The sequence below is a fragment of the Strigops habroptila genome, chromosome 7, assembly GCF_004027225.2.
Source record: "Strigops habroptila isolate Jane chromosome 7, bStrHab1.2.pri, whole genome shotgun sequence".
NCBI classification, from domain to species: Eukaryota; Metazoa; Chordata; class Aves; order Psittaciformes; family Psittacidae; genus Strigops; species Strigops habroptila.
Genome location: NC_044283.2, coordinates 31,522,697 through 31,548,451, shown reverse-complemented (window position 1 = coordinate 31,548,451; position 25,755 = coordinate 31,522,697). Strand labels below are relative to the sequence as shown.

Below are 25,755 nucleotides of genomic sequence, written 5' to 3'. Positions count from 1 at the left end.
TCTGATACTCATTGTGGTTAACTTGCAGTCAAATCATTTCAGACTTTAGCATGCATATTAGTGTGCATTATTCTGTCCACCCTGTGTATTTAATTTTGATGTTCATGTCCTGCTGCTTTCTTCCTACCAAATTTCAAATATGTCATTATATCAGTATCCTCATTTGAGAATGTCACACTCTGGTGTCTGCATTCTAGTTAAACACCAGTGACCTGTTTGCTCATTGGTTTTGATGGTAAGTGTCCTCCTTCTTCCCATTTTTTGTTTGGACAAGTGTTGAACACCACGACACATCTGGAGTGATGGATTCAGTTCTACAGTTTCCCTGTTCTTTGGTTGGGAACCTGACCTTTGTCAATGAACATATCTTCAGCCTGATTCCCTTGTTGGATCCAGTGAACTCTGTCCCTCCCATTTAGACTTGCTCTCAAAGTGACCCTTCTTCCTGCCAGATCAGAAGTTCTTTATAACTCTGGTCTCATTTGTGGTACTAGGAGCCTTTCATGTGGAGTCGTTCTATAGAGGTCATCTAGCTGCCTTGGACAGTTTGGATCTTCTCTCTTATTCATGTCCTTGTGGTTTTGGTACCTGGGTACAGTCTTTGTGCTTGTTAGGAACTTGTCCTTATATGTTGCAAGGGCTCTTTGTTTAGTTGTTTGGGTTTTTTTGGTTTTGTTTTGTTTTTTCTGTTTGGTTTGGTTGCTTGGGGTTTTTTTGACTGTGGTTTTTTTGGGTTTTTTTTTTTTTTTCTTGTTGTTTTGGTTGGTTGGTTGTTTTTTTTTGGGGGGGGGAGTGGTGGTGGTGGTATGCTGCTGTTATCTCCATGCCCCTTCCTGCTTATGTAGGGGTTTGGGTGAGGATATGTGGCTCTGCTCTGCTGGAGAGGACACTGCAATTAGTTCCCCACTTGGCTAATCTTCTGTCTTCTTTATAGAAGATAGAGGCTGTTGCTCTGTAGAGAATTGTCCTCCAGTGGCTCTAAAAGGTGCAACGTGCATTTACCTATTGGCTATCCCAGTGGCACAAGGATATTGTACTGATGTAACCTCAGAGCTGATTATGAACCTCACCATCTTTTACTTATTTCAGCTCAGATGTCTTAAGACAACTCTTTAAAGAGTTTGGGATGCCTCTGCTGTGTATTGCTTCCTCAAAAGTCAAGAAAAAGGCCTTCAGTGCAGAGAAGAACTGCTGTCTGAGGTTGTTACTGCACTTTGCTATGTGCATCAAGTGATGAGTACTGAAATTTTTCTTCACTAGTGTTCTTAGTATTGCTCCTATGTTTTCGTTCTGGTGTCTGTTCTAGACCTGAGCTTATTTAACTATTACTGCAAGTTAGATCTCTCAATTTCCTGTCTCCATGCAAACTTCTACATAAGAACAGTGTCAGCCTGAAGATGCACCTAATGCTGTGTCCTGTCTCCAGCAGTAATGAGGGCCAAATGCTGAGTGAAGAGTGTAATAAGAGGATGAGTGTGTGCTGATTCTTCTCTAGAGTTCTCCAAACTGCTTGCAGCTTGTGGCTGAGAGCTTCTGGAGTCAGTTTGGTATTCAAGTGGAGAGATTGTTTTTACATGGCTCTTACCTGCTTGTGTTTCAGCCTGTGTAAGCTTTTGGCTTCCAAGCACCATGCAGTAAGAAGCTTCATAGCTTGACTATCTACTGTGTGAGGACCCATACCCTTTTGTTGGGTACCTGCTATTGGAAGAGAGAAAATTAGTGGTTCATTCTGTCATGTAGTTTCTCAAAGAACTTTTTTCCTGTTGAAGAGCCAACTCTTTTGGGTGGTTCTTTTGTTTGTGTGGAAGCCAAGCAAGCCAAGTAGCTGAGAATGCAACCCTAAAGTGACATTTAATTGCAACTGACCAGAGGGTTCAAAAGTTGCTCGGCAGTCAGGGAAGCAGAAATGACTTGTGAAAGTTAGCATGCATGGACAGCATCGTTGTAAAAGCCTAATTTGCTTAAGGGGGTTGGTCAAAATGGCTGCACTTGATTCAAAAACTAGTAGCTTAATAATGCTTGCAATCTTAAAATCTTGGTTTAGCTAATAGTTTTTAATTTAACTTTTTTTTTTTTTTTTTTAATTCCAGAATTTTTGAATCCTCTTGGGAAACATGGAAACAAAGATCTACTTTTTAAATATCTTTCAGGACACTTGACATGTTCCAGAGAAAAGCTGTTTTTGAGGGGTTTTTTGTTGGGTTTTTTTTCCTTCAAAGTTCAGAAGAATCTGTATTCTCTGGGATTTTAAATAAGTATAAAATGAAAACAGTTTAAAGTTTAGCCTTCAAAATGAATGTTGAAAAGTCTGATGACAAAGCAGAGAATGGCTTGAAGTCTTCCTTACTTAGAAGGGATGAAAATGGAAATAACTACGCATATCACAGAGCTGCACCTTCTGCAAAGAATTGTGCCACCGAGACAGACAGGAATTCAACTGACCAAAATACAGTGACTGAGCATGAAGATGATACCATCATTCTTGAAAATAAGAGTGACTTCAAAAGTATTCTTTTAAAACAGCAAGGTATTGAAACACTTCATCTGCAGAAGACACCTGGTGAATGCAACCGTACAGGAGCTCTGTTGGGAGATGCAGCTGCTGCATGCAAGTCTTCCATGACTGAACAGACTTGTGAGTGCCCTTTGAACTGTGACTTGAAAGAAGCAACAAACTTGCTGAAAGGTAATGTTGCTGTGGCAAAAATGCAAAATCAGAGTATCAAACAATTGGTGCCTTACAGTCAGGCTGACTCTAAGTGTGTATTACCTCCTCCTTTTTCAGAACAGAACACGCAGTCCCTGATAAATGACAGGGTATGCTGCCACCTGAGCATGTTGGATGTTACTAATGTTATAGGTGAAACTCTGGGAACTGATCAAAATGATGACATGTACCCGAGAGAAACACTAATCTCTTCTGAAGTATGCATGAGAGAGAAACCTGATAGAACCAGCTCGGAAAGAATTAATTTCCCCTCTACGATAGTGGCTTCAGAAAGCCCAGATGCCTGTTCAGAACCTGAAGTTTATCGTTCTTCCCCTGCAGGCATCAAGCACTATCTAAATAACACTGACAAGCCTGATAAAGAATCACAGGAAACAGAAGCAGAGTCTGTAAAACTAGCTTCTGGATGTATTGATCCTTATAGGCAAGATGCATTATCACGTGTTAATATTAATGAAGATGACCAAGTGAAATCCTCTCAGGATACGCCTGACCACAGTGAAACTGGGAATTCCAGTGCTGAAACATGCACGGATAGTCCTGAAAATAATGTGCCCCTTCTCCCACTAGCTAAAATGGATGAAGAACAAGTATCAAAGAAAAGCAGTGAACTCTTAACCAAAGAACAAGGTATCTCTGGAAATGCTGCTCTTCAGGATACGTGCAACACCTCTTTCGTGTCTTGCAGTGTACCAAAATTAAAGAGGGCTGTTACACCTGATCTGAAATGTGAAGCAACTTTTGTAGTCTTCAGTCCTATGGTTGATGAAAGCGATCCAGCTCTATGTACTTCAACCCCTAAAGAACTATCAAAAAATACAACTTTTTCTGTTCCAGCTTTGGTGGAACTTGGAGACAAGTCTCCCAAACTGAGACCAAATGAGGCATTTGTAGGAGGGCATAATAGGCAGCCTTCACGTAAGGCTAGTTCAGGTCAAACTGCAGGAAAAACAGTGGGCAGGTCTCCTATTACGTCAACAATAACCAAAGCAAAGAAATCTGAGATTGTTAGTTTTCCCAGGCCTAATTTCAAAAACGTTAAGCCAAAGGTTATGTCCAGACCTTCGCTACAGTCAAGAGACAGTGCAGCCTTAAAACAGTCTCCCCAGTCCCCCCAACTATTAGCTGTCTCCTCGCCCTCACTGGTTGCTTCCCCGAGGCAATTGTCCCCCTCTATAAAAGTGCTGAAAAAAAAAATAGATCTAGCTAAAGATAGTGCAGTGGAATTGCCTGTGAATAAGCCCCATAAGCTACATCTTAACAAACACCTCTTCACTAGCCAAGTCGTACATGCCACAACACATCCCAGAAACGCTTCCCACAAGGCTTCAAAGACACCTCTGTTAAAACAGAGTCCGGAAGACACTGGCAAAGCAACCTCTACCCATTCGGCATGCTCCTCTGTTTCTGCTGTGCTTCCAGCATGTGTAGAGAACTCAAAAGAAATGCTGAATGATAAAATGGAAAGTTCAAACTCCTTAATGCAGCCCTGCGCTCAGAACACCTACCTGACCAGAGGTGAAAAAGAGCAAAGCAGCAGCATGGGAATTCTTCTGGAAGCAGCCTTGTTAAACGATGTGGCAAATGAAACATTTGACCTGCACTCTGTTCCTTTGGTAAGCTTTTTTTCTTTACATAATTATACGTTTTGCACACTTCGTAAAAGGGAATTCTGCATTGCACAGTGCTGAATGGAAATTGGGGAATGGGTTTTGTGTCCATAATTGTAACTGTAGTGTTGATTTCTGAGGTGAAGGCTCTCCCTAATAAAGTAAGTGAAGAAATGTGGTTTTTACAAACTGGTTGCACTCAAGTGCAAATTAGTGTCTTCAGCTTTCTTCTTATTCCACGGTATAAATGGTTTTTGTGGTAAATTCTTTTTAAGACATTGCAGTTGTTAAGATTTCTAATAAAAGCAAACAAGTCTTAATTTAGTCAAACTGGTAAAATTGCATAGCAGAACTTGGTAAAGTTTTTTGAAATATGCCTTTTAATATGCACATTCATCAAGGTATTTCTAGTGGTGCTGTAACTTTAAATAGATGTTAAAGATAAATTGCTGGTTTCAGTATTCTCTTTCAAAACATGCTTTAGAACTAAATTACGCTTTTTAAATATACTTACAGAAATGTTGTGCCTATATTAACAATAATATGAAGTCACATAAAACCTGAAGACCAACAAGTTGATCAAGCGTTTTATTTGTAATATCTGAATTTAACTGTCTGCTTTGAATAATTTGGGAGGTTGTTTATTTAAAGGAGAACTGGGACTCATTAGAATAGTTAAGAGTAGTCAGGAAATATTTCCCATGCAGAGGGCATATACCTGGTTTTGGGCAGTCAGCCAGCTGGAAGGTGCAAACTTCCTGGCCGGGAGGTATGCGTGTGCTGGTTGGTTGGGAAATATTTTGGGATGAGTCAGCTGCCCGTCAGAAGAAACGTGCTGCTTCCAAATACTCTGAAAGAAGCTTAAAAGAAAAGGAACTGTGGGAAAGAGGCAAAGAGCTTCAGGATTGCGCTGACTGAGATCTCAGGAGGCATGGTAGGGACACAGAGGTGGAGTCCTGATGCTGTATGGAGTCCCTCCTGTTTGCTTGTGTATGCAACAGCTTCTATTAACTCAGCTGTTACTGGTAAAACAGGAGTTGTCTGAATTTTTGTCAGGCTTTACTGATTTGCCAGAAAAACTTCAGTAAAGCTCAGTATATGGAGGAAGCTACTTCAGGTAAAACAGAAGCAGCTATCTATTTTTGAAACATTACAGAAGAAATTAATAGTATTTTAACTTGAAAACATAAATGAACATGGAAGCAAGGATGGTCTATTTAATTCTAAAATCTTTCAGAGCTTGGATTCTGCTTCACTTCTTCCTTGTGGTGCTGAGGGTTGGAAAGAATGCTTTTTAATTCACTCCCTTTCCAAGATGGAAACCTTTGTAATATTAATTGTTCTTCTGGTACCTGGAAAAATCAATAGACCAAATTCTATAAAATGTGCAGTAGACCAATCAGCTGGACTAAACTTAATAAATGGTCTTCTCGAAAGTACAGATTAACTTCTGAAAAAGAAGTTGAGGATTGAAGTCAGAAGTGGAAAGTGCATTCATATAACCAAAGTGCTGCATATCAGCTTGAGTCACAAAAAAGCATATGAACAGCTGTACATTTTTATAAGTTTACCAGTATAAGCTTAACTTTAGAGCATGAATGGTCATGAATTAGTGCCTATATAAAATGGAGCAAGAATTCTGTATGAAATGTAGAGGAATGCTACATGTAAACAGGTTATTTTAAACCTGCCCTGGGTCCACTCCTGAATTTGTTCTATCTATGGCACCTGAATGTGAAAGTTTTTAACCTGTTTTTGTGTTGTAACATAAGACCTAGACTAAGAAACCTGTTGTAAAGGCTGTGACATTTCAGGTAGTACAGGACAACTATCTTGTTAGTGCATTAACTTGCATAGTTGCTTGGTAAAGAATTCATCTTGAGATTGGGTGCAGTCATGTAATTGAATGGCTTAATTGGAGTATGGGGAGGAAGAAATTCTGATGTAAAATAGCCTCTGTAACCTCTTTAGTGTGTTTGTCATTAGCAGTGATTAGCTTCAAACTAATAGTTTCGTGTTGCTGAAGGCCACTCAGGGGATGATATTTGAGGTTTTGAACTGCGGATGTGGATGATGTGACAGCAAACAGCTAGGCATATCCCTTACCTGTGTTGTCAGTATTTCCTCACAGATACTGGAAAGGGAGATCTTCAGCTTCTCACAGTGGTGGTGTGTGGGTTTTTTGTTGTTGCATTTTTTGGGTTTAGGTTTTCATTTGTTTTTTAAAAAACAGATGCCTTCTGTGAAGGATGGGACAACACAAGGGAAAAGCATACCGAAGAAAGGTCCAGTCACACTACGGAGTGCATCAGCTCCCAAGGTTAAAATGGTGCCATCTGTGTTGCCCTTGAAGAGAGGATGTGAAAACAAAACTATCAGCGCAGTTAAAACACCTTCTCACAAAGGAGCTGTTCAGTCATCAAGCTCTGGTAAGAGAGTTTTTCACTGGAATATTAACACTTAACCAGTTTCTTAAAATTAGGATATCGTATTAAATGCTCTTTTAGAATGCTACGGAGCTGTATTTTTGGTGCTACATACTATTCTGTCTAAATAGCAAATTGCTAGTACAGGGGGTGAGGTGAAAAAAGGCTGGAGACACCTCATCAGTGTAAAATCTCATCTTGTATTTAGGAGAGTATGGTACTAATAAAAGAAACAGTATTTAAATATTATTTATAGTTTGGTTATATAACAGAACTTTGCAGAATTACAACTAGAATTATTTGAAAGATGTAGAACTGAAGAGGAGAAAATACAGGGCTCGGGTACAAAGCATTTACGTTAAGCAATTGTATGCTGTCTCAACGGGAATGAGCCCTTATTTCAGGACATATTTTGTTCAACCTAATTTTAGTACAGCTCTATGTCCTCCCCTTTCTAGAAATATAATTGAAATAGAGACTAGTGCTTGAGCTGCTAATTAAGCTCAGACTGATTAATACCAAGGGTGTGGGGGGGATCTTATATCTAGTCTGTAGGCTGCTGTTTAAATCTGGTAACTGGAAAATACGTTCCATAACTGCATTGTAGAGTCAGAATGCTCTTCTAGGTTATGTGCCTTTTTTAACCCAGCATGGCAATATTGTTAATGGCAAAGGTAGCCTGGCTATGAGCGACTACACTACAATACACTGTAATTTGGAAAGTGTGCACACCCAGCTATACCCAGTAAAACCTGTTTGGTTTTTTTTTAACCTACTCAATCTAAGATTATAAAACAGTCCAGACTACTCCTCCTAATTATGTACAGGTGGTGAAGCATGATAAAATCTGTATCAGTAGTCCTTTATGGGATGAGTCCCTTAAAGAAAGTGGATGTAGGCTATTCACTGAATTGCGACTTGCTCGGTGAACTAGGTACCTGCCTGTAAGCCACCAATTTCTTGGAAGACTCGTCACCTCTCTAAATACCAGTTTATAGAGTTTTCCTATCTGTAATTATAGTCTTAGAAGAGTTGAGATGGATATAGATACAGATGTATATTTGTCCCTTAGCTTATTAATCCAGAGTAGACTTATGATACTATCACTAGAAATAAATATAAGCATGGCTGGGTTATAGGAATAACTTCTTCCTTTGTAAAAACCAACCAACCAACCAAAAACCAGATGCACTTTCAGAAGAAGTAGAAGGCATTCACTGTTGAAAAGAAAAACCTCTACTCCCCAAATTTCTTTAGCTAAACCTGTCCCTTTTTAACTTATGTTGAAATTACAGTAGTCAGTAGAATACCTTCCAAATTTTTCCTATTGGAAAAAGGCTACTTAAGGTAAAAGCATGAAGCAGCACCTCAACATGTCAAATTTGTGGTATGATCTATGAGACTGGAATTCTAATGCTGCACATGAGACTAATTTTTATCCTCCTTGCTCTCTCCCCAGCCCTGCTGCCAGTGTGCAACGTTCCTAGCACATCCTACTCTCCATTTTGCTTATGCAGTGTTTTGGTGCTGCAGAGTAGAATTTGATGCATTAAACTGTGTCAGGTTAAGTTCACATCTCTTGCTAAGGGAATTCTTAAACATGGTTCCTTGCTCCCTGGTAAACCTAGTACTGGCACAAATGAGAAGATGGCCGTGCAGGGTGGGAGAAGCAAGGATGGCTGAAAGGAAGGAGTTACTTGGTATTGCTACCAAAGCCCCGCTGTATTATGTGGCCACACCTTTTAGGTAAAACCCTGTCTGTTGCTCCCTGCCCCATCTGTTTCTGAAGATTCTTGAAGTAGAACTGTACATATGCTGACTGTGGCCAAGCAGCAGCTTGTAAACCAAACCCAGTTGCCCGTTTTAGCTACAGCCTTGCTGTGGGGAATAACTGTTTCTTCCAGTTAAGTAATTTGAAGACTTTGGCATTAAACTCGTGTGTTGGTATAATTCCAGCAGCCCAGAAAAATAACTCGGTAGCTGTACAGTTGTTTGCTCTCAGGATTTCTTCAGTCTACAGAGAGACTAGCTGAATCCAGGATGGAAAGGACTTCTCAAGGTCACCTAGTCCAGCCCCCCCTGCCTGTAACTGGGTCAGTACTGAATTCAGACTAGGTTGCTTAGGTATTTGTCAATCTGAGTCTTAAAAATGTCCAAATCCTAACGACCTCATTGCTTCCTGAGGTGCTAACATATTTGTATCTAATTCTTAACCAGTTGCTGGCTGTATTTGGATTGCTAGGGAGGAAGAAAAATCAGTGTACTGAGTCCATTAAATACTCCGATTGTATAGCTCTATGTCATCTCTCATATGTGTATGTTGAGGGAGAGAAGCAGTCCGTCTGTCCAAAATGTATTAGTATATGTATTATTCCCAGCATAATCATGAGCTTGTGAGCAGTGGATTGTGTCATGTACTATCATTTCAAGGGGGAAGTGGAAACTTCCCTACAACCAAGAAATAAAAGAAAAAATGCCCTGTATAAAACACTAATTATAAAATCCTTGCAACTTGGCAGGATTTGAGATTCTGGTAACATTTTTTTCCCTTGTAGATATAAACCTTAAAGATTTTCAGTGGTAATGCACTAACCAATAGGAAGCACATCTAAGGAAATTCCCTGATTCTCTTCTGAACAAAAGACAGTAGAAGGAGAGGAAAACTCATATCTCAAGTCTTATATTTTCTTGAGGTTCTTTGCAAAGCATATTAAGCTACAAATAACTTTTTATTTATTTCAAAATGGTTGCTGACTGCTTTTCGCCAGCATTGGTGTATCTTGGCTGGAACTTGGGAGTTTTTTTCTGAATTAGAGATGGGTTCTCTAAAGGGTGAGCCTGACTTGATTCAGTGTACTGAAGTGGTTTCTGAAATGGCAAAGTCTAGAAATCACGTCACAGTTGTGAGATGCATCAAAATTATCTCTGTAACTATTTCTCCATAATGTGTAGATTTCTGTAATACTGGATGGCAAACAGTGCCTTTTGCTATGTTACTTTTCTGTTGGTGGAAACATTTATTAGAATTCAAGACGCATAATAAGGTGTTTGAGTTACCTGGTTTTTACTGGAAGGCGTATGTAATTTTAGAACCCTGGTTCAGGACTTTGAACCAGTCCTGAAATGAAAGCAACTACAGGTTTTGTTCCCAGCAAACACACACAGCCTTCTAATTGGATGTACATAACCACTGTGGAGGAGTAATACCCAGATAATGGTTGTGGTATTATGGTTTGGGAAGAGTGATGTCCTTCACTTGAAGTGGAAGGGGACTGGAGAAGCCAAGGAGCTTTGGTGGTCCCATGGAACATCACTCAAGTTCTGCTGTCAGCCTGCCCCAGCAACTGCATGTTACCACCCATGCAGCTGAGTGGAATTACTGTGACAGTTTGAGCCACAGGAAATTGATTTGTGTTTGAACAGCATAAAATAGGGATATAAATTATTTACTTTAGATCTAAAAATGTGAATGCTCACCACTGCTGTGTTTTCTCCTATTGCTGATTACAACCTACCTGTAAGTATGTAAAGGAAAGGAGCTTTACCAGCAAGTAAGAGTTCTGATATGCTATAACTTCACCTACACTTCTGCCTTAAAATTATACCATTGCTTGAAATTACTTCCCACTGTATGAAACTTCACATTGTTATTTAATCTTAGCTATGAGAGCTCTGTCAAGCCTTATGTGTAACTGAAACTATTTGGGAATATGAACACATCAAAAATACTATTCCTCTATTTACTGTTAAAGACTTCCAGAAATTAATGGAAGCCACGTAAATCATCATTGTAACCAAAATGTCTTTCACTGTCTGACAATTACTTCTGACATTTTGGGTACCGGTTTGTCTCTGACTTAAGTCACTGATACCCAATTAGCGGAGTTATGGCCCTGTGCTTTCCTTATCTTTTCCATGTGCCTAATCCAGTGGTACTCCCTTCTTTCTCTTGCTAGTATTTTCGTAGAATTTAACTAGAGTAATGAAAGCTTGGATAGCGAGAAGCTTGACATCTGTTCTGAGTTTCCTTGAAGATTTTAGACAACTGAGACCTTGTGAAAAGTTGATGGTACTGAAGGACTTTCTCCAGCGTTTTGCAACTAACTAAAGCAAGGGAAAAATAATTCCCCATATGCTATAGGAAATGTGTTTTAAGTTGGGTTAGACCACAGCAGGGTTAGTGATACTTTGAAATACTGATTTGCTTGTTAATTCATAATTGCAGAATTCCTTTGGTTGAATTTTGGCTTGATCTTACCCTTAAATGTGTAATTTGGAGAAGCTTCCAAAGCTGAAACTAGAACAAGCCGTGACAGATTAAGACTGTGTTCATTATTCAGTGCTGTTGCTGTTTATTGCACAAAGGCAGACTTCTCATATGGAAAATTGAAACCACATGGTTTCAATGGGTTTTCATACAGCTGGAAATGTATATAAACTTAGTAATTCAGGACTTTTTGGTATAGCCTTTTGCAATACTAGTGAAGCAGAACCAAAACAATTCAGTTCCAGTAAGCATTCCCACAATCCTTGAGTCTCTGTTCTGACACTGAACCAGGAGCTAAACCAAACATGGTTACTGCAAATCACTTTTCACCTTGTATTATTCCTGCTATCTACCATGTGACTCTTTAAAGTTGGATTGACATACTGCCAAGAGGAGGAAGCAAAGTATTTTAAAAGGCAAACATAACTTCCGGGTTCTCTGGCCTGAAACAGTCAGAACTTTTCTCAAAATGCTGGAGTATGGAGTTACTTATAAGGCTATCCATATACTTTTCTCATGAACAAATCTGAAATGCACCAGGCTTAAAATTTAGTTTCAACCAGTCTTTTTATGCCTTCTGCCCCCCCCCCACCCCCCCCTTTTTTTTCTTTTGCAGGACAGCTGGTTTGTTTTATGGATCCTAAAGGCAGGTTTCTTATATGCAAACTTATCCAAGATTATTATTTATCCTTTTATTATTTTTCCAGATTATATGGTCCCCTTTTCATTTTCTGTACTGCATATGTAGGGGTTCATTACAGTAATTAAAGCCTGTGTTAAAAGTGAGCATGAAGCTCCCATATTCCCCTTCAGAGGTGCAGGAAGGAGGAAACCAATATATGGGTCTCCATGGAGCATAAGGTCTGTAGTCTATCATATGACATAAAGCTTGTCTATCATCCCTCTTTGGTCATCTTCACCCAGATCGCTCCAGTGCATAGTGACTATGTATCTCATAACCAGTTCTCTTCTATTGTCTTCTAATTTGCAGTACGAGGTGGGGAAAAACTTACCCTGTGTGTCTGAAAGCACTTTTCTCTAGCTGATTAGTTTGTAAGAGTTCAGAAAACAACGTAAGTTGTGAGGGGTTAGGAGCCTTGCAGGTCATCCTTTCTCTAATTGCTTGAGTTGGACTTCCTGGTGATGTTTCCGCTCTATTTTGCCATCTCTTCCTGACCATCCTCAACAGGAATGGTTTGCTGGAAGCTGCCTGGAGCTGTGTACATCCTTGTGCCAAGTATTGACCTCTAAGCCTCTGCCCCAGGTGTGGGTCATTCAGGTACAAAATGGTCAATTCACAATTTGAAGCCAGAAAGGAGCTCTAAAATTATGTAATCTAAACTCAGTCAATTTGCTTTTGGTTTTGGCTACATGCGCTAGTAGAAAAACTTGCTACATCTTTGTCACCAATTTTCTTTTATTATTTTTCATTAACAAGGAGCTCATATCATGGGACAGATACTGCTCGTGTTTTGCAAGCCTTAGGGTTCAGTATAAACACACCCATTTGGAATAAACTATTTCCTATTTAGTTTTAGAAATCATATTGACCATGGGAAGTGAGTAAAAGCGGAAGGGTTGTTGTGTGTGAGGTAATATGGGATCTGTTATAATGAATGATTTCAAAGCAAGTTGATTGGTTTGTCTTTGATTTGGTATCCTTGGGTGTGGTCTTCTGAGGTCTGGAGGAAGGGGAATAGGAGGGTGGTGGTGGAAATATTTGAAGATGAACTTAAATGATCTTTATTCCAAAGTCTGTGGTATTTCCAGTATTCTGTTGACTTCCAGCTTGCAGAATCATAGAATGGTTTGGGTTGGAAGGGACCTTAAAGACCATCTAGTTCCAACCCCTCTGCCATGGGCAGGGACACCACACACTAGAGCAGGTTGCTCCAAGCCCTGTCCAGCCTGGCCTTGAACGCTGCCAGGGATGGGGCAGCAACAGCTTCTCTGGGCAACCTGTGCCAGTGTCTCACCACCATTATAGTGAAGAATTTCTTCCTAATGTCTAATCTAATCTACCATCTTTCCACTTAAAGGCATTTCCCTCTTGTCCTATCACTACATGCTGTCCCTCTCCAGATTTCTTTGAGACCCCTTTAGGCACTGGAAGCTGCTCTAAGGTCTCCCTGGAGTCTTCTCCAGACTGAACAACCCCAGCTCTCTCAGCCTGTCTCCATAGCAGAGGTGCTCCAGCCTTCTGATCATCTTCATGGCCCTCCTCTGGACTCTGGGAGCATTTCATCCTGTCAGCTTTGTTTCTGGTGCCATCAGTGGCCATTCTTGAGGAATTAGTTTTCACTGTTCCTAGACTTTTTACAGGTGATTTGTGACTAACGCCATTGGGGTTTTAATGTGTTATACCTGTAGTAAGAAGCATGATCATGCTTTCAGAGGCTTATAGTAACAGTCAACATATCAATGCTGTCAGAAATGTGGATGCATCTATAAGAATATTCTCTTTAAGGAGTGAGGTGTGCACTATTTCCCTGCAGGGAAATTTCTTGGTACTTCGTCATTTACTTGCAGGGACATGCTGGTCTGTCTTCAAATAACTCTTCACCTGTATTGGTTAGTTCTGAATTCTCTGAGGGAAGAGGTTAAGGAGGAGAGAAATAGGAATCCTTGTCTTCCTGAATTGTATTTATGTTTTGCTACAGGGAGGTTTTTCCTTCGTGCAAGGAATGCCCAAACTCTTGCAATAGAAAACTCAAAATATTTATAGATAAAATGGGTAGAAAAGCTGCAAACTATCAAAAAATTCTCAGTGTATAACATGAAGGGGTGTGTGGTACGAAGAGCTGGACAATAATGAAAAGCATAATAGGATGCAGTTGGTGGTTTACTTTTGCCTCAGCTTTTCCCATAGTATGTTGATTTGACTTCTTGTGCCCACTATTCCTGAGCAAACAGAGCTTTCCAATAGCTTTGTAAAGCTAGCGGCTGGGGGGGTTGTTTGTTTAAGTTGGGATGCAAACAGCTTACGACAGACTCCTGCCAAAGCCGGCATGGGCAATTTTGCCACCACTGTGCAGCTGCCTGGGAAGCTGGTGTAAAGCTCCTGTCTGGAGACTGGCTTTGCCTGGGGTCGTAGGGGTTATCAGTGTGACTGTGCAGGCGTGGTCTCTCATGGGGCTGCTCTAGTTCAGCCTACAGAAACAAAAACCTAAAATTGAGTCAATCCAGCAGGCAATATGGTGGCAGACAGTACTGGAGGTGGGAGAGCAGGCATGAGTTTGGACTTGAGGCTGGGAAGGAGAAAGGCTATTTCCAGGTGCTGGAGAGGTTACATGCAGGGAGTCGAGCCTGAGGGAAGACAGGGAAGGGAAGAGTCTCTCAGATAGTGAAAGGATTTAACTGGGAGGAAGTCTGCCATGTTTCAAAAATGGGACAATAGGAAGGGAAAAAGTCAAGTTCGACAGTAGACGTACATGAATGTTGTTCTCTCCCTCTGATTGAAAAAACCCTGATTACTCTTCTGACAGCAGGAGTGTATAAGAGAATGAAAAGGGTTGGTTTGGTGGTTGTTAGCTAATATAATGCACTGATGATCAATTTTCCAGTTTTAGTCCAAGAATATTGAGCTGCAATAGGAGGAATATCAATACCTACCCACATGGCTGCTGGCAGCCCAGTTATTTGGCACTAGCCTGCTGCTGGTTCCTTGATATCTGTGCCAAAGAGGAGCACTTTCCTAAGGATTGTAGGTGAATGGAAACAATACTGTGGAAGTCTGCACCAGATGCAGAATTGAGTCTTGCCTCACTATGGAAACTGTTCTCTGGTCAGCTGTTATCCCCTAAACAAATCTCTTTCATCTAAATATTTCAAGACCCAGCACTTGAACTCCATGTCTTTGTACATGTTTATGTTTAGCAGTTGAGGCATTACTAGCAACATGACATAACTGTGTCCTGCCTTTTCTTCGGTGATTTTGGTTGTAGTTTGAGACTTCGAAAGGGAGAGATAACTAGAAAGGGATTATTTGTATATCTTTAGTAGAATTATGAAATGTGCTGTAACCTCTCTTTATTCCTCGAATGAACAGTGATGTATATATATTTAGCATAATACAGTAAAACTAATATAGCTGAATGGCTAATCAGGCAACCTGGGGAGCTTGCAGCCATCAGGAATCTGTTAGTATTGAGCTTTACACTGCTCAAGATAGCAACCATAAATGCTCTTACAACTATGTTAGGATCGGTCTGCTGGAAACAATACTGAAGTCTAGTTTGTCATGCGATGATTTATTGCTCCTTTCAATAGATCCAAAAAATCATGTTTTCTTGAAGGTTTACTCCCCTTGCTTTACAAAGACCTTGTACTGTAGGTTTAGACTGGGCTTTTTCATTATGCTTGAAATTATTTTTTTTTTTAAAAACTACAAAGTTTAGCACTTCTAAAGTAAAGCACTCTGGATTTTTAAACTTGCAGGGAAAATCAGAAAAACACAAGGCACCACTATTAGCATATGTTTATACTCTCAATTTGATATTTTTATTTTTTTTTTAGACTCCAGTGCTATTGAAGGAAGCCTTAAGTTATTCTTGACAATAACCACCTATGAGAGGGGTTCATATGAGAGGATGACTATTTGAGTGAGGGTATGAAATCTGACTTCAGAGCCTCTTGAAAAATGAGCTTTGTTCTTTGTTTATTTCCATTCCAATACAAGAGATATTTTAACATACTTGAAGTAATGTGGCTGTTGCATAGAGACTTTTTTTTCTAAAGAATTGCCAACTCATTACTTCACTGTAGAGGAATGTGATATTTCTAGTATTCCACTTCAGTGACTAGATTAAATAACTGATGAAAGCCTGCTACTTTGATGCTATTGCTTGTTGTCTTCATAATAATGGTTCACTAAATATCCTGGTTTTGTGCTAGTTTCCAGTCCTTTTGTTTATATCCCATATTTTCCTGCTTCTGTCTTCAAAACCTTTGCATTTAATTCTATGTGACTCCTTTGTTAGGGAATGATACTTAAAAAAATACTTTGTAAAACCAAAGTAACACTTGGAGTAGTTGCTTAATGATCTTGTGTCATGACTTAAAAGAAATTCTCCCTCAAGCTGGACTTTTGAAAAGTGTGTTTGAGTACTTGAAGTAATTACTTTAATAGAAGTGTTATAGAAGAGCACCGAGCAGTAGAAGAATTAAGTAAAGAGCAAAGGTCATCTGTTTGACTGCTTCTGAAATTGGTCATCCTAGAGTGTGCTGTGCTCGCTGGATGGGTTTGAGTTCACAGCTGGCTTACAGCACTGCTGCGTTCCTGCGTCTGCAGAGAAGACAGGCTGGCTGCAAGTCATATATAGAGATCACACTGTACAAGAAGAGATTGAGCGTTTTCACATGCTTGTTCACTGTGAACAAAACAGGATTTTGTTCCTGTACCTTTTGAACTGGATGAACAAGTCCAGCACAATAGCAATCAAGCATGCTACCCTCGTCTTTAAACAATAAAATGCAGCTGATAAGCTACCTTTGTTCCTTTAGCTGCCTTTTGAAATGTAAAGCTTTAAATTGCGAGGTTGAACTTAACATGCATCATTTGTACAGCAGCCCCTTTTTTGTTTGCTTGGTTGTTTGGTTTTGTCTCTTTTTCCCTTGTTCTGTTTGTTTGTTTTGAGGGAGTGAAGTTTGTTTGGGTTTTGCACCTTGTTTTGCTGAGAGGCTATTCAGGAAAGGAATTTCTGCCTGCTCTGGATTACTTACTTTATGTTAATCCATTAATGAAATAAGGTGTTATAAAACAATATGGAAAGTTTTATAAAACTGTCAGATTTGTTGTATGAAGTTCAGATGTCACAGAAATAATTTTGGTCAAAGACAAGTTATTTTATCAAATGTCACAGAAATTTTTTATTTTGGTCAAATATAAGCTATTTCAGGTATGTTGTCTGGAGCACTGTGTTAGAGACATGTTTTCAGTCAGGGTGAGTTTGGTGTTCTCGTACCGCGGCAAAGGCTGGATGCTTTTCAGTGAGTTGGATATATTCAAGGGTCTATTGCAGTAACTTACAAAAAATTCTAAAACATAGTTAGTAACTTTGTCTTGAAGATCTACAGTAAAGCCATATACAGAGTCACAGCTCTACATAGTAATGCCACACAACTGGTAAAAGTGCACCTCAGAAGTGAGGTCTGACATAAAGCATGTAGAATGACTCACTGAAGTTTGTGTATTGTGTTCAGTGACTAGTACTATATCATATCCTAATACATGTTTAGTATGTAGGACTTTTCTCTCATTACTGAGTTGATCTGAACTAGGAAATAGTTTGGACATACCTTCCTTTTACTGGTACTGTTCCTGGTTTTGCATAATGTATGTTTTGAGACAAGTTATCTAATCCTGTCACACCACCTACTGTTGAAAAGCAGACATCGGGCCTAAGTGTTTTTCTTGCCTGAATCTTAATGTGATGCCCTAATGTCACGCTTTCTTGGCCTTAGTGCAAAGTGATTGTTTCTTGGTCTTTGGTATTTAGGAGGTCCTGCAGCAAAACTGATGTTGAATAAAGTGGAATTGCTAGCTAATTTTGTTGTATTTCAACAGTCTCTTACATAGCTAAAGTAAAATTGAAATGTGGCTTATAGTGACAGGAATAAAGGGAAGGGTGTGCCCTTTAAATAAAAACTTGATTTTTCTAAGTCAAATCTGAAACACTCTAGTTGTCTTTCCAAGTAAGAAATTATATCTGTCAGTCTTTAAAATGGCAGTAACATCACAAGTTTTGTAAAATATCTTTTGTTACCAAAAATAACAGAATACTTAAAAATTCTGTCTTCCATATGTCTGTTTTTGTACAAAATTGAAAACCACTTCCATAGTTATTCAGAGGACTGTAGAAAAAACCTTGATGTTAGAGCTGACAGGAGCCAACTCGTTGCTGGCAAGATAGGTCTGTGCGTACATAACTTCCTTTGGGCCACTATAGTTTTAGTCTGGGTGCACAATTTTCTGAAATAAACTAAAAGCTTATTTTAACTAAGCAAATTTTCTTGCAGAAAGTGTACTTGTGTCGTTAGTATTACAAGAGCAAGCTCCCATCTGAAGATGGCACACTGGCCTCATATAAATACGCTTTGTATTGGATTAATTTAGCTATTGGGCATTTGTATTCAACAAGCTCAAATGAAAACAGCATTTAATGCAAAAATGCGCACCAGTTGGCCACTAAGAACTTGGTCCTGGAGGGTGCTGTTTAACTAGTCCTGCAGAACTAGTCAGTTTTCAGTGTATTACGTGAGTACAGCACAATTTGATACTCTTGTGCTGTTTGTCCTTGAAAGGAGGGAATCTCTGGTTTGGGGTTGGGAACAAATGAAATAGTCTTTCTTGGATTGTCTTTGAGCTAGAGATTATATTCTTATGGAATCGCTAATACATCTAACCATAATACACAGAGGTACGAGAATGCAGGAAAAACTTTGTGCATGCATATTTCTGCCTTGAAGGCTGGTCTTTAAAGCTCTTGACTTGTTCCTGAGGTCAATATGCAGGTAAAATGGGATTCTTTAAATCCCTGGAACTGTTTTTCTGCATTTACAACATATTTTTACCATGTCAATATGATGTAGATTAAGCCTTTTTACATGTATTTTTAATGCGTAAATATCTTTGCTGCTTCTATATATATGACAAGTAATTTTTTAAGATTCTTTCCAACTACTTTTGTTCTTTTCTCTCCCTACCCCTTCCCCTGCAATTGACAAGTATAGGATCTTTGCCAAGAGAGAGGCATGCCTCCATGAAAAATTCTCCAGTCTCCTGGGCTAGCTCCGGTAAACTGCTCGCCAAATCCAAAGTGCCTGTCAAAAGATCAGTGCTTGAGAGAACTCCTAGCATCTCATCAGTCAGCAGCACTCAGAGTGAGCCAAGTCTTTTCAGCAGTAACTGTAAGTATCCATCAGGGTTATATGAGTTTTAACTGATAGTCAGCATCAACTGCTTGTTGAAAAGAAAACAAAAATAATCTCTTTGAAGGGAGTCCTGTCTGACAAAAGGCCTGTGTTAATTCTAGTTGTACTACATAATAGCTCTAGATCTTAGACTTTTTGCCTCTTACCTTACAAATTTCCTTCTTGAGATACGCCACTTGAAGGAACTTTGAGCCTTGGGTTTTGGTTTGGTGGCTAGAGGTTACACTAGAGCTTCTCTTCCATCCTGAAACATTACAAAAACAGCGAGGCTTGTGTTCAGTGAAAGCCTCCTTGTGTTTACATGTAGTGTACTAAGTGGATGGTGTGAATGGATTACCTGTCATAATAAAGCATGTTACAGGTTTTTGATACTACATGCTCTTTTTGGAGTAGATTTTATCTGCTTTCAGAGTTTTAAGACAAAATATGTAGATGAAATCAAAAGCAGGGTAAGTCAAACTCCTTTTAGAATGTTAGATTTTTGCATGTGTAGACTTCTATAATTTCTAAGGTAACTGTAAGCATTGGTGTATGACCTGAACCAATTCCATTTTGATTAAAAGTAGGGAGAAAAATAACAGAACTTGTTTTACTTTGAAGCTCTACAAAGGGTCTGTACCAGCAGTTGTGGGAGTTCTAGGGCCAAAAATATGAAGGACATAACACACAACTGACTATCAGATGTAGTAGTATTCCCTGCTATACATATTCAAATGAGTACATTTAAATATTCTGTCCATCTGCATCATCTGTTATATCTTAGAGACTGGGTGAAGGCCTTTACTTTGTGCCGGATGACGTTTAAATCTGTCTTCAATGGACTGAAAAAAGGGAATGGTGATATAACCTATGTCTGTAGTTTATGTATGCGCATATGCATACATAACTAAATTTTCTCTTGGTTTTTGAGTTTTGGGGGTTTTTTGCCCTTTTGTTTTTCTTTCCCCTGGAGTGCCTTCATTAAAAAACTAAGATTTAACGTATTCCTCAAAGGAATAAGAGTGTGTAATAAAGCATGCATTGCATATTCCTGTGTAATCAGGTCGGTTCGGTTACTGTGACAGCCATGTTGACTTTTGCTGTTCAGGTTTAGGATTGTATCTGGAATTCCTAAGCAGCTTTGTTCTCTCTTCATTTTACTCCCTCGTGTAACAAAGGAAAGGGTCATCGCTTCATAACAAAGAAGTGTATTCAGATTAAGTATCCAAACAGATGACTCTCTATTTAGCCTTACTTGGTAGCTGGTTTAATCTGTTTTGTCCACTGCCTTCCAGCTTACAGTTTTTCCACTCCGATTCACAAAGAGCAAGCAAGAGCAATATGAGCTGTTGAACATGGCTGCAGGTTCTCTGGCTTTAAGCTTGCTTTGATCTTTTTTAAATGACTATACCAGGAGGACTCCGCAGTTGCACAGAAACTAATTTTTCTCCTGTTATTTTCATCAATTCTACACTAACACCACCGACTGATTCAGGAAGCCACTTTGATATTACCTTACTGACATTGCTGGTAGTGGGATCTTACAGCTTTTGTATTATTCCTTTGTTAGCCACGTTCACTGGGAAAAGAAGTAGGTTGTATTCCTTTTTATTTCTATTTTAAAGCATGTGTTTTATGGAGGTTGGTAAATGTATGCAATGTTTTGACTTGCTGATTTTCTGTGAGATGATTTTTCTTTAGTTAATTTCTTACGCTTGAGAATGATTTATGTCTGATGGTCACGTTTTGTGAGTATGAGTTTAGGTTACATATAATTTATAGGCTAATAAAGTGAAGTTTTTGAGTTTGAATTAAATTGGAAAGAACTCACGAATTTACCTCATACTCTAATATTAGAGTACAGTGCTGTTCTTGTTTTTTATACTTTTATTTACTCTACTATACAGTAATGTCAGGAAAAATAAATCTGTATTTGTAAACCTAAAATGTTTTTATTGGATTGGTGGGACACATAAAGATCAAGATGGGAGCCTTATGCTGTGAATGTCATGAAATTTGTGACTAACTATTGGGGTCCTGTCAACAGTATTAAATTTACAAAGTTGCTTGGCTTGTTTTGCTTAAGGAGTTTGCCTTGCATTAGCAGGGAAAAAAATACAAAAGAGAGCATTTCTCCTGCTGTGTCAGCTCAGCCCTTTGTTATGGGATGTCCATGGATTAGTATTTTCTTGTGTCAGCATTAGGGTTTTTGGTTTTGGTTTTTTTTGTCTAATGAGCACTTGAGTTTTATGATTTTTTTTTTAATTTTTTTTTTTGTCTAAAAAGACTTACTATTTGAGAAGTTTGGAAATCATGGAGTCTGACATGCTGTGTTAATAGAAGTGTATTTTGGACACAAGCTGTCAGTTCAAGCATTGAAAAATTCTTTTTTTTTAACAGCAGACAAATCTCAATTGCAGTGCTGAGTTGAAAGTACTGTATTTTGAACATACTGAAATGTTTAAACTCTGAGGTTAAGAACAAGAATCCAGATATGAATTGCATTGGTATAATTGCATGAAAAGGAAATAGTGTTTCAGAAGTTAAAAAACTGATCCTAGCAATTGACCTGGAGCTGCATTTCTGTGCAGTCAATACGTGACTAAATTCTATTAAGAAGTTGAGTTTTTAAACCCTTTAGATTTTAGCTGTGGTGAGATCACTTCATACCTGTCCATCTTTCATCAAGATTGCACTAGTTACTCCTAATTCTATGAATAACCATCTTTGAATCATACAGTGGCCAAACTTTGCAAGTTTGCCTTTTTTTTTCTGCACTCAGCCTGGTTAGCTGATCCCAGAGCTCATAACAGGACAAAACAGTGCCCTAACTAGTCCTGGGCACTGGACTAGTTAGGTGTCCAGTGTGTGATCACTTACCCAATGTGTTACTTATATGTCATGCTTCTCAGTTAGAAGTAGCACAGCAGTTTGTAGGCAGTTGTTAGCTCCTTGCAGTGAACTCTAAGCAAAAATCCTTCAGTGATTTACAGAAAGAGTTAAGGACTGTTTCAGGCCTCACGCTTCACTAAAATGAATTGGTTTGAATCCTCTGATGTTGATGAGGATCAGACACCCACAGAATAACTGTGTAATCGATGTGTTACACCAATTGTTCCTAATGTATATATTTTTTTGCAAGTATTTAGCTTCTGTGCTTTTAGAGAGGCTCCAGCTCTATTTAAAAAAAATAAATGAGGAGGACTTCAGTTGCATATGTTTCTAAAAGGGAAATTAGTTCTGTCCCTCTTTTAGGTTGAAAATACATTGATTAGTGGCCAAAAAGCATCTTTTTGAAGCAGGTGTCTTATGTGGCTTATGCTAGTGCATTTAAAGATGCTAAAATTATCTCAAGACTGTAAGTTCCATCTTTCAGTGAACAGTATAGGGTATCTAGTTCACATTACCTTTATAAAAAACAGCCTCATTAGAACACTAATCTGAGGCAAACCTGATATGACCCCACTCTCTTTTTCTTTAAACAACTACAGAAATAAGCAACAGTGCGACAAACTATTCCAGTGTAACTTAGTTTTTGTTTGTCTTTGGTAAATGCAATGTCAATTTCTTACTCTTTACTGTGTCAGTATACATAATTTTTTAGTACCTGAACCGAAGTGTTCTCAATCTATACTTACTTTAGAAGAATTTTTCCCCCCTCAGAAAAATAAAACGATGCTTTCCCCAAAATTGTTTTCTTTTTTTCTAGGAAAAAATCTTCATGGTGACAGTAAGCCCAAATCTCTCTCATGTTCTTTTGAAATGGAACCAAACGTCTTCTGTAGCTACTGCTCTGTTAATTAGAAACCCAATTTTGACATGAGGTAGCAATTGGTTATTCTCTCACCTTTCCCAGTTTGGGCATGTCTGCCTGTTTTTGTAGGGAGTACTTTGCTGTGTGACTTCAGTGCTCTCGGGGATGGACAGTCTTCTGAGGTCAGCTGTCACTGAGGAGGTCACTGTTACGAAGAGAGTCTACAGGAACCTTTCTCAAAACTTGTTTAGTAGCTGGCAAGGACAGTTGGGTTCACGCTGGTTTAGTGCCCTCCAAAGAGGATGGAAGGGATGCAGAGTCCGCTGGTGGTTTGTGCACCATCATTAAAACGGCAGGCTCACCTTGAATGTGAGAGAACAGGGAAGGTGTTGCGTGAGGAAGTTGGCTGAGTTTTAATTGGGTTTTATGATTTTTAACAGTCAGTTCTCTGGCCAGAATGTTTTTGTGTACTGTTGATACTTTTTCTTGGCTTAAACTGAAATGTGTTTTGTATTTGCTTTGTACAGCAAGATCAGACTTCCTGTTATGTATCTTGATCAAAGACTTTCATATATATTCACTCCTTAAGCATAGTTCAAAGCTGTATGTCAAGTTCTGAGAAGTGTTTGTAACAGTCACAGACTGATCTGTTACAGTTCATCAGTCTGTACTGGATGTATTGGAGGTGGTAGTTACGTTTTTATTCCAACTTTATCTCCTAACTTTAGCCTTGGGTAAAATGGGCTTGTTTAAGGATTTAATTTTCCTAAAACTAGATACTGCCTAGAGCAAATTCTTTGTCATTCTGTGTTGCAGCTGCAAGTGCCACAGTCATTATCAAGAATGGAGAATGGCCTAAAAAAACAGCCTGTCAGAATGGTACTTCTGCTCCTGTCCCTTTGAAAGCAGTACCAAGACCTAGGTTACACTCGTTGAAGTCAACCCCAAAAGGTACATGGGACTTCTTGTAAATAGAATGAAACTGTAGTTACTACTGTTAAGCTACTACACTGTGGCTGCTGGTGTTTTGCAGGGCAGACCTGTCCTGAATTTATCCTGACTATATGGTTGCCCATGTCCTCATGCAGACTTGCATTACCTTCATCCCTTTCAGGACAGAAAGTACCTTGGGGGATGGGGATGTTTTTTTAAATATAGTATTGGATGAAGTATCTTCTTTCGTAGATGGACAACACTGTCCTATCTTTCCAAGGGAAGAGTCCCAGAAACAGCTTAGCTCTTCATGCAGCTTTTTCTTGATATTCTTTTTACTGGCTGAAGTGGAAGCAGGTTTGCTCTAATTTTTAATGGACATAAGACAATTGTGTTTCATCACCTGGTGCTAAAGGAAACATTAATTTACCTGTGCTTCCTGGCTTTGTATTAAACACTATTATAGTTCCTATTCCTATTTGAGCTAGGACCCCTCAATCGGCCAGCAGTGCTTCTTCATTCAAGCTAGAAACAGCAGTTGACAACTCATTCTCTGGCCAAAATTAAAGACACAACAGGAGCAGATAAATAAGCTTGCTGTCTCTCTCTCATAAATCCTAGTTATAATCAGCTTGCTTCTGACCGTCTTTGTGGTGAACTGGTTATTGTAATTGGATAAACCTAATTAAACACAATGCTCCTGCTTTAGGCTTAAGTCTTAAGCTGGTATCTGACATAATTGAGAATAAATAGAAGAGATGCCTGCCAAATGTCATGATTTAAAATGGTAAACTCTCAAAAGAAACAGAGTTTGCCACAAACTATAGATCACTTTGAAACAAACACAAATTATATGGATGTCTGACAAGCTGGTGCTTTCTTTTAAGATCTAGCACATGCAACACAACTGTGTTGTGTTGCATGTACTCAACATCTGAAGTGATCGGGGTTCTAGAAATGTGTCTTCAGCACCTGCAGGAGCAGTGTGGCCAGAAGAATCTGGTATTCCTCCCTTGGCTCAGTATTACTTGAACTACTCTGGTATTTTGAGGCCTTCCCAGTTCAGCAGGATTATTTTGAAGCAGGAGACTTAAGAAAATGATTAGGGTCTCTGGCCATGTGACCTGGGAGAAGAGGTTGAGGGAGCTGAGCTTGTGTAGTCGGATAAAACGGAGAGTAAGGGGAGATATTGTTAACAGTCTGCAATAACTTGAAAAGGACAGCTACAGAGGTGATGGTGCCAAACTCTTTTCAGTAGCGCCATATGTTGCGGCAGTGGGAAATGATTGCAAATTGCCGAGTGGGAGATGAAGCACTGCCCAGCAGGGCTGTAGAGCATCCCTTCCTGGAGGTTTGCAAGGTTCATCTAGACAAAAGCACGGTCAACTGATCTTGTCTTGGTGGTGGCCCTGCTCTGAATGGGAGGCTGGATAGCTGGCCTCTGGAGGTCCCTTTCAGACAATCTTTATGTAGCTGTGTTGTATTTGCTGCTGTTTGGAGGCTTAATTCAATCTTACTGTGAAGTGAAATCTACTAATGTTTTCTTCTGCTTAGAAGCTTTATTAAAGCTATGTCTTTCTTTCTTCCAGTGTGAGTTGTGATAAAGTTAAATATAGCTTAAATTTTCTAGGTAGTATCTCTGAGTAGATTTGTGCATCTTTTGCTTAACTGCAAGTATGTAATATTTGGCATGTCTTTAACTGCTGACATAGTTATACTGTTAAACCTGATCTAAGCTTCTACTTCTAGGAGCCAAGGCCAGGTCTGTTTCACTGAACCAGTGCACATCAAAATCATCTGGGTCACTGTACTCAGCAAGGAAAGTCAGTGAGACTAGAGGTAATCGGCTGTTGGGTAAAGTCAGTTTTTCACTTACATTCTTGAATCTGTCTGTTTTGAGAAAGAGTAGCTGTGCTTTTATGACTTCAGAGTAATTGAGATAGTAGTCTGCTCTTTTTCCTTGTTCAAAGTATTGGAGACTGGATCTGCGAAGTATACCTTATGTATTTATATCCTTATGTATCGGGTCGGGCGTATGTGTGGAAATCAGGGCATTCATTGTCCACTATCTGCTTTAAACTTGCATCCCATGAGGATTCGGAATACTTGATATGTCTGTTAAATGA

At 39.2% G+C, this 25,755-nt stretch overlaps 1 protein-coding gene across 3 annotated transcripts in view; it reads left to right on the top strand.

The window, feature by feature from the left end:
• The first annotated feature begins 1,110 nt into the window (after positions 1-1,110).
• MTUS1 (microtubule associated scaffold protein 1) overlaps positions 1,111-25,755 on the top strand; it is a 91,081-nt gene continuing 66,436 nt past the window's right edge. For 2 of the 3 annotated variants that reach the window (XR_003992292.1, XM_030492421.1), the window contains exons 1-6: positions 1,111-1,200; positions 2,091-4,344; positions 6,572-6,767; positions 18,763-18,939; positions 23,513-23,647; positions 25,379-25,483. Coding sequence is in view for 2 of the 3 variants with exons in the window: in XM_030492421.1 (XP_030348281.1) it covers positions 2,293-4,344; positions 6,572-6,767; positions 18,763-18,939; positions 23,513-23,647; positions 25,379-25,483 (2,665 nt within the window). In the remaining variant the exon portion in view is untranslated. The remainder of the gene's footprint in view (positions 1,201-2,090; positions 4,345-6,571; positions 6,768-18,762; positions 18,940-23,512; positions 23,648-25,378; positions 25,484-25,755) is intronic. The other variant, XM_030492422.1, reaches the window with a different exon arrangement.